The following is a 15,146-nucleotide window of genomic DNA, read 5'->3' as shown; positions in this document are numbered from 1 at the left end:
ACACATAGTAAAAAGTTCTTTTATGTCTTTATTTACAATCAAGATATACTGCTGGCTTTTCAAACACAAAAGAATGTTCTGTTTATCCCCTTGTGGTTTTATGATGACTTACTGTTGCTATTAAGAAAACAGTAACAGAATCCGGACTCTATATCCTGTTTGCTATTGTCATATTAGTAAAGAAACTGCATGTAACTACATTAAGGTCTTCAACACAAAAGAAAAAAAGCACCAATGTTTGAACGTAAGAAGTTGTCAAGGACAAGATTTATAAGAAAGTTACATGTTATGTACCAAACCACAAAAAAGACAATATTTTTTTTCTCATGCCAACACCTTCTGTTAAGCACATAATGTACATACTGCGTATTAAATACTCCCTTTTTGAAATAATACATTACATAATACTGTTTTAATTTTACTTTCTACTTCAAAGGCCATTGGAGGTTACCCTTTTAATGTTTATTTTATAATAAATACATCTAAGTTATATTCAAATATCTCTGTGTACACAGAATTTATAACATTTGTAAATTTGCCTCCAAAGTTTATCAAATATTTTCACTAATTAACAATCTACCACCTCCAAGGCAGACTATGCCACATTCCTTCTGGTGCAGATATGCCAGTGTGCTAACAGTGCTGAGGAAACTGGGGGAAATGGGAGAAAAACACTGCCCAGGGTAGACATGGGCAAAATTCTGCTCTTAGAGCAATATATTGTAGCAGATCTTACACAGGCAGAATTCCTAGTGACAAAACTGGAGTTCTGTGTACTTAGGGAGAAGCAAATATCTAAGTTCAAATCCCCAAGATGAAGACACATACTTTGTTAGTGGGATCCACAACTATTTGCTCGACAGCAAAGGAATGCAAGACTCAGGATTCGAGGTTGAGGTTTTCTGCCCCTGTCCATCTTCCTCACTATCCCCCTGGATCCTGCCAATTCCCACTCCATCCTATCTGTCTCCCCTGCACGCCTATCCTACAACACAGACTCCTGTCCATTCTTGGCTTTTGCCCATTTTCCCTGTTCCCCTCCCCACTCTGCTGTCCTCCCACTCCTCCATGGCTTTTTCTTTCTCCCCTATTTGTTCTTATTTCTCCCCTTCTTCTGTCCATCTCTGCTCCTGGCCCTCTCTCTCTTCCAGGTCCTGCTACTAATCCTTCAGGCTCCTACTGTTATCCACTCACTCTGTCTCTCTTCACTCTCCCCCTGTTCCTCACCCCTCTGTAGCTGAGCCAGGTATCCTCCTCACTGCCTGGCATCAGCAGGGTGAGCATTGAGAGCACAAGGCAATCAGTCCTCCAGCACTCAGTGATCGCTGGCAGCCAGGATGAGCAATTGCTGAGAAAGTCCTGCTCAGTCCCTAAGCCTTAGGATGGAACATGCTCAGTTGCTCTGTGTGGATGGTGCATTTGCAGTCAAGCCACCACACAGGAGCTGTGAAAGGATGGGACAAGCTCAGTGCAGATGGAATCTCCAGAGAATGTAGCTAACAACTTCGACTGACCATGTGTGAACAGAGATTCTTCAGAGGCTTATAACTTGGGCAAATGTTCACAGGGACATCAAAAGGCACATCCCTGACACCAGGGTGACCCCCCACCCCAAATTTCAGGTCTCTACTCCAAAGCATGGAGATGCTAGAGCTTCTCAAAAAAAACTATTATAAGAATTCTTTTAACATGGAGAAAATACATGTATTTTCCCCTATCCTCATTCTTGGAAGCAACAATCATTTTAGCTGAAACATTCCAAAAAAGTTCAGCCTGAGGCAGATATCACCACTGAAAATTTCAGCCTCAATTATGTAATTTTGGTAAAGTTATAAGCAAGTGAAAGTAGAATCTTATAATGGAAAGGTGTTTTGCAACTTTAACTATAGGTGTTGCTACCTGAACCTCCTATAAAAAACAGCTTAAACATATAGCTCCAGAAAGTTAGTCCCAACTAGCTGCTCTTAGCTATGAGAGAAAAAGAAAATAAATTTTGAAACTACTTAGAAATTTCAATTAGCAATGGGCATGTACAGTAGGTAATTTTTATAAATGTTGATATCTAGTAGCAGAGACAGAACAAACACTATTTACAAATCTAGAAGCAAACCCTGCTCACCTTAGTCATGTGACTAGTCATGAGTAAGGTGAGTTGGATTTGGTGCATGGATTCCCACTTAAATAAATGAAAAAGTATAATCATGCAACTGAGCTGGAGTTAGTATGAGCACTGCACTTTGTCATAACGCTCGTTTTCAGTCAGATTAATGGCAAGGTTCCACATGAATGGGAGTCAGAGTTTTAGAAAACCTGGGAGATGAAATACATGAACCAATAGAGATTCAAGAAATTCCATGCTAAAAGCTGCCATAATAAAAATTACATTTTCATACGTAGACAGCATTTTCATCTGATGCTCTCGAAGCACAATAGCCATCATGTCATGAGCTCACTTGGTTGTGCCTTGGTATTGTGCTAAATAAACATCATCTGTAAATGGTTCCCAGTCCAGAGAAAGCTCTTACACGTTTTATATGGAATAATACAAGGACATACTGAGGTATGTTAAGGATCCTGTTACAATCTTAAATAAACTTTGTTTTTTTTATTGCTCTCTCAACCCTAATGTTACTCCCCAAAGAGCATTAGTGAACTTGCAGTTAGTAGGTAGACTGTTCTTGTTCTAAATATAACAGTGTTATGATGTATGGTTATTCTCACCAGTAGACATAAAATGAGTGACATTAATCCCACCTTCTTATAGCGCCAGAAATCTAGACTTTTTAGGACACTACTAGTTAGATTGAAGCAACAGGAGGATTTCCCTGCATCCGATAGTGGAGTGATCACTCCCCATCATTCAGTTAACAAGACAGTACAGAATCTTTGTTAGTTAAATTTAAAAAAAAAAACCCAATGAAGTAAGCTTCTAGAACCATCCATCAAAACAAATCATTGATCTGATTTTAATTAGAAGCATAAGACAGTTCTCATTTAAGTTTTGAAATTTGTTGTACACCTTTACAATAACAATAGCACCACACTCTATACTCACCTGCTTTGCTGATACAAAATCTAGATTTTTACATACTGAACAGCTCAATACAGATTTCAGACCTCAGAATCTTCCTCAGTACTCTCACTTGCAACCTGAATTTTATCTTCTCATGAAGGTACTTAAAATAAATAAATAAATAACCAGCCTACTTGCAGTTAAAATGCAATCAAAAATTCAATTATAATATGCCTTGGATTTGTCTTGTAACCCTCATATTAAAATTTGTGTTTAGTATTAAAGGAATTAAAGTTAATTTCTTTATCAATGAGTTTTGGAGAACACAAATGAAGATGAAAAAATTAACTGGGAAATATAGATGCAGATAGTGTGCATTCACATTATTATACAACATAATCAGTAAATCTAGTACTAATGAGTCACAAGACTTAAATGTGAAGAATGTGTTTAGTGAATTATTGTCAATCAATGTCTATACACAAGGATAACAATAATCTTGAATGGCAACACACCTATTATTACAAATTTCTAACTAAGTACTTCATTACTTCAAAATGTCACTCCCAATTTATAGAGTAACAGATAAACATCTCTCTACTGTATACCTGGCTTGTGTCTACTTCTATGTAATTGAAACACTGACTGTTTCTGAAAACTTCATATTATCACTTACACATCATTTTGTTTCAAATGGTGATTCAATGGCACTTTACGAGTCTGTTTGTTCTAAGGCAGGGGTCAGCAACCTTTCAGAAGTGGTGTGCCAAGTCTTCATTTATTCACTCTGGTTTAAGGTTTCACGTGCCAGTCATACATTTTAACGTTTTTAGAAGGTCTCTTTCTATAAGTCTTTAATATATAACTAAACTATTGTTGTATGTAAAGTAAATAAGGTTTTTAAAATGTTTAAGAAGCTTAATTTAAAATTAAATTAAAATGCAGAGCCCCCCTGGACCAGTAGCCAGGATCCAGGCAGTGTGAGTGCCACTGAAAATCAGCTCGCGTGCGTGCCATAGGTTGCCTATCCCTGTTCTAAGGCTTCCTTTTAAGCTGAGTACTTTATTCCTTCTATATATAAGCATTTAAAAAATGTCAAACTATTTTTGTTTTCTACCTGTGACTTTAAAGATAGGCATGGGGAGTGTTTGTAGTTGTCATTTCCTGGTATGATCGTATTAACCTAGTATAATACTATTGGAAATGTAAACTATTACTCATAACCAATATTCTGAAAAAGAAAACAAAGACCCTGAAAGTGACTAATAAAGCCAATATGTAACAAATTGCACTGATCTTTTGAAGGAACCAACTAAATACATAAAGGAGACTTACTATTTTCCCCTCCCTGATGGAAGGATGTGGATTAAAACACAAAGTAACAAACTTTACTGGCACAAAAAGTCTTTTGTTTACCTTTATATTCCCCATCATCCTCGAAATCTGTTAGGAGTCTGCACTAACTGTCAACTCTCACCTCATCCTTTATGTCTTCTTGCTGCTGAGCACTGAAGATCTCCATTGCAGCCATCAGTCTCATCATTAGTTCATCCACTGTTGTGTTACCTAGCAACAAAGGAAGATAGATGAACTTCATACTATAAAAGTTATTAAAAATGGAAAGTCATTCTAGAATTAATCCATAAGGAATAACTAGTGTTTGAAAAATGGGCGATTAGAAAATACTAATATCTCATTAGAATATTTTTAATTTGCCTTTTTGTTTAAAAAATTTAAAATGTTCCACCAGCAAATCCTAACAAGTGCAAATGTAGTCTGAATTTTTAAGTGGTACAAATTAGAGTATTTGTTTTTGTACTGATTGGTGGAATCTCTAACTTAGTTTTATTGATAATTTTTATCACTTATGTCAGAGAAAAGAATGATGTGTGAGGAATCAATGACTTTTTTTTAGCTTTTTGCAACTACTATATATCACTGTCTACCCAGGTAGATCTAATCTTAGGTCACATGGGATAGGACATTACTATTAAGACTCTATTGGTGGCTAGGTTAAAAATAAAGGAGTTAAATCTGGAAAAAGAGCATTCTGAACCCACACAAACAATTCAACTCAACATTAAACTCAAAATCTATTTTGTTTTCACTGATAAATTTTATTTCTCCTACAGCATATCTATTCCAGACTGCATAGCTCTGGACAGGGAAGTCCTACATCTATGCACAAAACAAATCCAGCACAGGCCCTGGCAGTGAATAGTTCCCCATGCTGTCTTAGCAATGTGTGTCAATCTTCTTCAATAGGGGTTGAAAGGTCAGTTCAGTCTCCTACCATGACCCACTTAATCTTTGTTTTCTCTCCTGTGACTGCTAACCAGAGTGCCAACTAGTGCCACCTGTGAGGGTGATTTTGGTACGCGACCACTTGTCCATTAGGATTAGGCAAAGACTGTAAAGTCATCTAACATGAACAACTACACAGCCTTCAGAGGAGAATACATTTTAGTTACTGTCAACATGAGCTAGATTTGAACTAGTAACCGGAGGTAAAATTTTCAAGAATGCCTAAGACACTCAGGAGCTGAATTCCCATTTTCCAAAAACCGACTTAGGCCTTTAGGAGCATAAGGCTTATTGAAAGTCATTAAAACTTAGCCTCTCATGTGCCTTCATCATTTCTGAAAAGGTGCTTTTGAAAATTTACTCCTAGTCTAGTTTTGAAAGGTTTTCTATATTTCATTAGTAGAATTGTCTACTCCCCAAACAGAAACAATTGTATTTGGTCTGCGACACATGCATATGACTTCATAGGGCTCTATGCATTTGATGATACAATCCTAAAAGGCATTCATGTTGCATTTCTCTAGAAAACATAAAACACAGCAACATTTAATTTATGTGTCAATTTTTTGCTATAGTTTCAGTCCCACAATAAAAGGATGCATTTACTGGGGTAGATCACCATCTTTAAATGTAAGGAGCTAGTACCAGAAATCCCCACACAATGAAATATACATCCCAGAGACTGAACTGAACTAATTTGGAATATTTTATAACAGTCCTTAGACTCTGATTCAGCAAGATACTCACGCACATGCCTAACTTTCAGCAAACAACCACGATTGACTTCAATGGGATAACTCACATGCTAAAAGTCACACACGTGTTTAAGTACCTGGATGAAGTGGAGGCTATAAACCAGAGTAAATAATATAGTTATTTAATTATTTGTACAGAATAAGCAGATTTAGTAGAGCACAGAAATATTTAACCATGCATTGTCCTTAGAGGAGATAAACTCTGTGGCAGTTGGTGGAAAACGTAGATTTGGAAGTAGCCTGTTTAGATTTATTAAAAGGGAAAGTACATGCATAAATAAAAAGTAACTCTTCTGGCCAACTGATGGAAGGAGCACTGGTGATTCCTCCAGAGGAACTATCCATCTGTCCACTCTACAGAAGGAAAGGGCAATGAGAGAAGCCAATGATTGCAACAACAAACAGCTTTTCCTTCTCTAAGGAGGGGACCTGAGGCTGAGACTCTCCCAAGAAAATCCAAGGGGACTAGAATGAACGGAGCTAGGTATAAGAAACAAAGAAATGAGCACAGAACTTCATAAAGGCAAACTTAAGGGTAAAGCAAAACGACGGGATGGAAGGAATTCTGCCTCTTTGATGTATTTTAATTTGCAATTATTGAAGAACTGCAGCCTAAGAGCACCATCCAAACAATGCTTTCTCACCCGAATAGTGTCAATGAAGTCACTGGGACTACTTAAATAAGAACGAACTACTCAGGTAAGCAGCACAATCTCTCATTTATTTGGACATTATATTAGCAACTTTGAGTCTGTTGAGGGTCTCCATTCTATAGTCAGATCTATGCAGGCAGGCTCATGCCCAAATGGAATCCCACTAAAGTCAACATGCTCCACATGATCACAATGGACCAATCACACCGATCTGATTGCAGGATTGGGGCCAAAATTAGCTCATACTAAATGATGGGGTTAATCGCAGCTTGGTGCTCAGCACTTACAAAAACCAATGCAGCTTCCTACATATGAAAACTGATGAGTTTCCTACATATGGATTTAGGAGCCTATATTTAGCTCCTATTTTAGAAATCTTGGCCCAGACAGTTTAATATTAATGCAGTTCTCTATCTGAAAATATATTAAACCATTATTTTATTACAATTATGACAATTCAATCCTTTAGTGTTATGTAACATAGCATAGTTATGTACAATGGCCATTTATCTTTCTGTAATGCAGTTTTTGTTCTGAAACAGGTTAATAATAAAAATTTTAAAAATCTCATGACGAAGACTAAGAATTAATAACAAAGAGGTCTTCTGACAGTTTCAATACCCATATAAGAAATAGGTCCCCACCATAAAGGAACAATTATACCTTGTATTACATTCAACACCTCATTAGACGATCGTTTTCCCATAATAATAAGGAAAAGTGGAAACTGATCCGTCTTCTGAGTTCGAATTGTTTGGGCTACAACACTCCCAAAATGTCTAGTGCACATTGTCAGAAACCTAAAAAGTATAGAAAAACAATATAAGTTTACATTGTAGAGTTTCTTTAAGTTACAGTGGGTTTTTTAGAAAAGAATTCAGCTAATACAAATCTCTTCCTTAAAGAAATATTAAAATTTGACAGTTTACTTCAGAGCTATATACTGCTTAAAACCTGGGCTGCTGTGTTCAGTTGTGGATTTCCTCCCCTCAAAAATTTATCACAAAAAACACATTTTCAAAGATGATAGACTCCAGATGGGAGGCATTATAATAAACTTTAACTGGCAATGACAGTGACTTATTTGATGGAGAATTCCGTTTTTCTGTTCAGGATCTAGCAAACTGTGCTCTGAACAATACAAGACTAGAAAATATTCAATAAACCAATTTTCAAAGATGACAGATTTTTTTAAAATAAATGAATAAGGACATTACTTAAACAATGAAAAAAGTATAAAATTACTATTATTCATACAAGAATCATAATTTAACAATGAAAACATTAAAACATTAATCGGTCATAAAATTAAAAAAACTGTACTTTAGAATTGTATTTTCTTTCAGAGTAGTAGCCCCTTCAGTTTCATACTTAGCAGTGTGGTCTAAAAACAATAATTCTACGCTTTTGACCAAAAAAAGCGCTCAGATATTAGCATACAGAAGTCTAGCATTAGTATTCTTAACACGATCTTGAATAAATGAAAAAACTGATAAAGCTTTTCTCTTCCATTAGAGGACTGTTTGAAATTAGCATTTCTTTCAAGAGAAAAGGGTAGCTTATGATATGTTTTCAGATCTGATGGTAAAAAGTAAATGTCATAATAATAATGAATTATGAAAGACCAAATGCAAATATAGAATGCTTTAATAAGATCCAATTTAATAAAGTCTGTAAAAATAATGGACTTTTAATAACACAGGTCACAAAAGGCAAAACAGTGGAAAATCTGAGGACTAGCCACTGGTACAGGCTTATTAATTCTTAATTATGTTCATGAAAGGCAACTTAAATCGTGTGTTTTCTTATGCCTTATGATAATATTTTAGGTAACAACTGCTCTGAAATGTATGCTCTAACTGATGAGCAAAGTCCTGTTGTCACATGCATTAGAAGGCAAATCTATTTGAAAAGACAAACTGCATTAAAATGTCATGTGCTCAGAATCATTTGATATCAAAATCCAAAACAGAATCAAAACACAAGTTTTAAATCAGTATACTTCTGGCTAATAAAATGGCTCAGAAATTGGGCTGAAAATTGAAAAAGTCCATTATTGTAAAAGTGGATTTGGAGTTGAAAGTGCCCAAAGTGTGTGCGTGTGTGTGGGGGGGAAATAGAGCCAACTTCTGCTACAACATAATCTTAACATGGAGAAAGGACACCCTTTAGTTTGGCAACAATAAGCAGGGCGTGGCTATTAAAAACATTTCAAAGCCATAAAATGAATTTATGAAATTTTTCCATTGCCTCCTTTGTTATCCAGGTTTACTAGATTTTTGCAGTCCAGAACCATTATGGGTGATAGAAAACCTGCTCATTTGAAAACCTGTTAAAGTTATGAGAATATACCATGACAAGCATACTCCCAGACATGAAAAGTGCTCTTATTCTTTTCATGCTACTAGATTGCATAGGTGTCACAGAGTAGCTGCCCTTTACATTACGAGCCAAGTGAAGTCCCCTGAACAGTACCATTTCAGAATGCTGACATACTCTGGAAATCTGGAATATTGCACTGAATTCTGAGTACCATCTTACCAAAATGATATTCACTAACTGAAAGAAGATTGGTTAAGAGCAATACAAACGATCAAGGAACTGATTTATTAGAAATAACTAACAAGCTAAAGACACCCAGTTTAGCTAAGCTACAATAAAAGGGGACCTTATAACAGCCTACACATACATACACTTCAAGTAAAGAGACCAGTTTTAAGTGTGGAACACTTGGGATGAAATCTTGGATCCACTGACGTCAATGGCAATACGCCATGGGCAAACTGACTTCAGCAAGGCCAGGATTTCAGCCCCAGGGTATAGCTAGAAGTAATGAAATGAAACTAAGAAAATGAAAATTTGAGGATGTATAACAAGGAAAATCCCCAGTCATTGACATGTATTAAGACTGTTGAACAGTCTCCCAAGAAGTGGTAGAAGTCTCATTGCACAGGACCTACAATTTTACTGGACAAAACCGTAGAAAGACAGAAGATAAACAAAACTAGGAGGGAGTTAGACTGCACGACTTAATAGGTCTTTTACACTCTTAAACCAACATACACACACAAAACACATATAAAATATAAAACTCTGGTCATTTTCTCATTCAGTTCTGCAATGCAATGATTATGAAGAGGATTGTGTGTACACAGGCTGTATTCTTTCACCAAAATATCACACAACAAACTCATTAAGCATACCATGCTACCAAGCAGTTATCAGTACTACTTTCATACTTCTGAGAGAATTAATAGTGGCATGGAGAAAAACAAGTGTTTTATTCTCTCTCTCTCTCTGTCTCTCACAAGGGGATTTCTCATTCTCATCTAGATAAAAGTGTGCCAGTTCTTCCAGTGGATCGCCAAAGCTGCCAACAGAACTCACATTACAAATACCTGTGGAGCTCATCAAAGAACCAGATGTCACTACTGGAAGACTTGTTTTCCACAACAAGCTGGATTACTGTGATCTCCAACCAAAAGTGGAAATGGAGGAGTACTGGCAGAAAGGGAGGGTAAATGGCACCCTACTAGTTCCTTTGTTTTTTAATTATAAAAATATTTAGTGCGTACGTGGGGGAGATGATTTAGAGTGGGGTGGAGAAGTATGAGAAAGGCCAAGATTCTTTGGGGGGGGGGAATTCTATAGGAAAAAAAAAACCACTCCTGCAAGAAAGTTACAAAAATAAACTGCATAAAAAATAATTTAGTATTAAAGCAGTAGCACATTCTCCACTTCTCCTGGGAACTTTGAGTAACTAAATCAGAACGTATTAAAGCTGGGAAATAAACACATAGGCACTGACCACAGTTTCGTAAAAACAAATGCAAAACCAAAAACTGAAACAGGTTATGAAGATTTCTTATCTCAATTCTTCTATGTGAAATTGTCTGGAAAGGGAATAGGATTATTAGACATATCATATCCATCAATTAAAATCTACCAGCAGTGAAATATCGTTATCTGGGTGAAATAAAGGCATAGCTTTTGAAGGGCTGCTGATGGTACAGAATGCACACACAGACACACTCCCACCCATTCCAAATAATACTAACAAGGTGTTCCAGTTCCCTCATAAATATTCTACGTGTATGGGTCTCAAAGTAAATCAGGATTATATTTCCTCATACAAGAGAATAAAAGGCCACAGGAAATAGTTGACTACTTGAATAAAATCACTGCAAGAACAGCTGATGTCACATGACAAGCCACAAAAACCCTCTGTAATCTCTTGCAATTTTATCATGAATTAGGCAATATTTGATGTTTCTTTTAAATCTTCAGCTTCTAAATCCTGTGATTGAGAAAACCTCAACTTTCATTTAAATTTTTTTTTCTGGGCCTTGTCGTTGCTGAGACAAGCATGAAAACATGAACTGTAATGGCTCAGAAGCAAATAAAAAGAATCCAAATTTTATTGTTTTTAATAGCTCATGATTTTTAAGACAAGTTCATGATTTTTGGTGGCATGATTTTTGCATGCTTGGGGATGGCAATACTCTATATTTTGACACTGTGCCTGGTTTTAAAATCCTAATTTTCCCTAATTCCTTATACTGCTTTATATTTGAAAAGATTCTATAGGTCACAGTTTTGGGGAGAAAAAAAATCTAACATCTTAATATTAGGATATTGCATTCAGAAGAGTCGTTTCCAAAGCTAAACATCTAGGCCATTTTCATATTTGCCTCACCCCACCCCATAACAGGCACAAAAACACTTCAGAAGCAGCATTACTGGGAAAGCTCGTGAAAGGAGCTTGAGTAATCCCAGAGAAGAAGCAGTATATAAGGTCATGAGTGTACGCACAGACACATACTTCACGCTACCTGACTCCTAACCCAAGTCCCAGAGCAGCAGAGGACCTGTGGTGAGTGAACACTTACTTGAGATCTGCAAAACAGTGTCAGAATAGACTTTGTGCAAACTGTATGTACAAAGGTAAGTGAGGGGTAGGGCCTGGCTCCTTACATAAAACAAGTCAAAAATGAAACTATCACCAGGAAAATGAAAAAAATAAAGACATCATTAGTCTTAGTCACTCACAAAAGTTCTTTTGCTAATTTTGGGACCACAGTTAAAAACAATCACCAGTCCCAGAGATGGACTCATCAGTGGTGCAGGACAGGATGCGATAAGCATGACATGAATATTTTTGTTTAACAGCACAGATTTCCAAGTTTTAATGCCATTCAAAAACACAGAGGAGGAGACAAATGCAGGATTTAAAAAATAGAAAAAGAAAAAAAAAACCCAAATACAATGAGTACAAATGTATCTTTTTTGTTACTAAGAAAGGACTGGTATGTTGTGATCACCGTTTACCATGCTGACCAGTATTGTCTCATTACTTCCTTAGGCTCCCCCATATGTTGCTGTATTCACCCGTTTTTGTCCTATACTTAGCTTGCAAGCATTTGAGGGCAAGAAGTGTCTTTTTGTTTTCTGTGTTTGTACAGTGCCTAGCACAACGGGGCCCTGATCCACAGCTGAGGCCCCTAGGTGCTACCACAATAGAAATAACAACGAACAGTGGTATGTAAAATCAAAAACCACAATGTCAAATACTATAAAGGTTTGACAGTGTTCCTATAATACTTCAATTTAAACAACATGGTAACAACAGAGAGACATCTCAATTCTTCTTGTAAAGAGGTTTTGGTGGATTAGGGATTGAAACTGCAAATCACATCTAATCGTGCCACCATTTTTGCTCTGTAACTTGAGAAGGGCTTCAGCATTCATAGTATGGATGGCTTGGTCACAGCAATCAACCGCCATTTTCTTTCTGCTGGATCATTTTGGCCTTGAACACTGGATCATGAAGTGCTATTCACCTGCTTATGGGACCTGGCACAGTCACACAGAATTGCTTTAAAATTGGCTCTGGTTGTTCTTTTTGGCGTGATTCAAAAAGCAGCTGTGAGGGGTAACTTTTCTACTGACCCTGATCAGCAGAGTCCTCTCACAGGGACTGACTGTACTGCCCCTCTTAATCAACATCTATGGGCCTAGAATCAGTGAACCAAGCATCTGTCATGTCCAGATTGATCTTTCACAGTTCAGTCTTCCTGGGGACATTTCAGAATGACACTCAGGAGCAGCAGCTAATGCAGTAGGCGGTAGCCTACCTTCTAAACAAAGCTGATTGATGAAAACACATCACACCTGTCCTCTGCATTGGGTACCAATCCAATTTCAGGACCATTTCAAGGTCTCATCTTAATCTTCAAAGCCCTGAATGGGCTATGGTGCATCCAATCTAAAGCAAGGGCTCCTGGGAAATAAGCTCTAAAACTCTTCTGATTCTTATTGGTGGGGGTTCTGTATCTGTATCTGTTATAAGACAATCTGTATCTGTTATAAGACAATGAAGCTGGCCAGGAAGAGTTTAATAAAAGACAAAGTAAATATAGTGTATTATTTTAAGTACTGCAGTATGTACTGAGTGAAGGATTTGGCTTGTTACAGAATAGATATACTGTAAAAAAATAAACGTAATTACATAGAAAACAACCCCTCCCTGCATTAAAAAAAAAATCAACTCCAACATATTCAATTATAAAAGTTTTTAACCTGCTTACCAGTTTAATGTCTTCTTTACCTCTAAAGACTTTTTAAAATAGCTTGAAACTTTAAATATAAAGGAATTTAGCACAGGACCGACCGTTCTAGAGAACTGAGTTCTCTATTTTTGCCCAAAGACGTATAACACAGGCAGCAGCACTGCCTACCTCTGTTAATCCTGATTCAGTCAAACCACTTGTAGGAGAGAGAGCAATTGAGTCTCCGTGCCCATTCTGCCAAGAGAGATGACAACCGTGACACTGTTTTTAAGAGAGGTGGACACCTGACTTAGGCCTGGTCCACACTAACCCCCCACTTCGGACTAAGGTACGTTAATAACGTAGCTGAATTCGAAGTACCTTAGTCCAAACTTACCGCGGGTCCAGAAGCGGCAGGCAGGCTCCCCCGTCGATGCCGCGTACTCCTCTCGCTGAGCTGGAGTACCGGCGTCGACGGCGAGCACTTCCGAGATCGATCCAGGATCGATTTATCGCGTTTAGACAAGACACGATTAATCGATCCCAGAAGATCGATTGCCTGCCGCCGAACCAGGAAGTAAATGTAGACGTACCCTTACTGGTAACTGGATTGAAACCACCAATTTATTTCACAGAGGCAACAGAACAGTCATTATATGGTAACAACTTTCAAACTCGTGGTATTGAGATGAACAGCAACACATATACCCCATTACCCATCTCAGGACTCATCCAGTTCTCCAAGACATTAGGATTTTAAAAAACCTGACTGGCTATTAGTGCATAACCTGGTTTAAGTGAAAACATTTCAAATAGTTAATTCTGTTTTATCTTTAGATTAAATCAATAAACTCATTCAATTAAAGGCAGTGTAGAGTAAGTGGTGCTTTACCACTGAACAGCATACTCTGAATGCACACAATAGAATCCTGATTTTTTATTATGGACCCTGGTGCCACTGTCTTGCAAGTTCTTCATGGGTTCAGAGAAAAAAATTAGTTTCCCCCTTTCGTTTCTCTTTCTGTAAATAAGGCTTATTGTACATATTTAATAAAAACAATTTCTCAGCTACGTCTCCAGATTTATGTTTCTATTCCTTCAAAGTCTAAATATTTTATTACGTAAAACTTGCCTTATACTAAGAGAAGAAATTTTATACAATTCCAGAATTTGCAGTCAAATTATGTAGAATCGTTACCAAGCTTTAACAGAACAGAGAGAATTTTCTGAACACAAATGTTTCCAATAAGATATTGACTACCAATCCTCAAAATACCTATAGGACTATTCAGCATCACTTAAAATACTGTACTTTTGCATATATTTTGCTAACATGTCCCTTATGTCTGAAAGGTGATGTTACTGATCTCTCTCATTTTTTAAAAATAATGATATTGAAATGGAGAAAACACAAAGTGCAATTTAGCCTTATATTTTATCCTTGTGAGTTCAATATTGGAAAAGCACATATAAATAATTTAAATTTAAGTGCCATATAACTTAATTCTGATGTGCTTGTGCAATGGCCATTGATATCAGTCGTATTACAGGGGATCAAGAGCTATGTATAGACTATACTTATATCATTAAAAAAAATCTATGATGCTAAAGAATTGGAAATCTAGCAAATTCTCTTAAAAATACAGAGATGAAATCTCATTCCAATCCCAATCTGATGAGAAGAACAGGCAAAAAACAGTTCAATAAATAAGAAAAATTACATAGGATTTGAGACCATCTTTCGTAAAAAAAAAATTTTTTAATTCAGCAGTCACCCAATGTATAATAAGCAGAAGCTTTATTTGGATTCTCCATTATAACCTACTCCACGTTTGTATAAATATTCCTATAGTTATTTCCTAAATTGGATATC

At 36.7% G+C, this 15,146-nt stretch overlaps 1 protein-coding gene across 1 annotated transcript in view; it reads right to left on the bottom strand.

Annotated features, from left to right (window-relative positions):
• The window catches only part of LOC112112195 (FAS-associated factor 1), a 320,608-nt gene that overhangs the window by 53,472 nt on the left and 251,990 nt on the right, over positions 1 to 15,146 (bottom strand). The window contains exons 14-15 of the mRNA XM_026651874.1: positions 7,389 to 7,525; positions 4,491 to 4,579 (exon numbers count right to left, since the gene is read on the bottom strand). Coding sequence (XP_026507659.1) covers positions 4,491 to 4,579; positions 7,389 to 7,525 — 226 coding nt within the window. The remainder of the gene's footprint in view (positions 1 to 4,490; positions 4,580 to 7,388; positions 7,526 to 15,146) is intronic.

This window comes from Terrapene carolina, unplaced genomic scaffold (genome assembly GCF_002925995.2).
Source record: "Terrapene carolina triunguis isolate 2854851 unplaced genomic scaffold, T_m_triunguis-2.0 Scaffold104, whole genome shotgun sequence".
Classification (NCBI taxonomy): domain Eukaryota; kingdom Metazoa; phylum Chordata; order Testudines; family Emydidae; genus Terrapene; species Terrapene triunguis.
The sequence above is the reverse complement of the archived record's forward strand: the minus strand, read 5'-3'. Positions and strand labels throughout refer to the sequence as shown.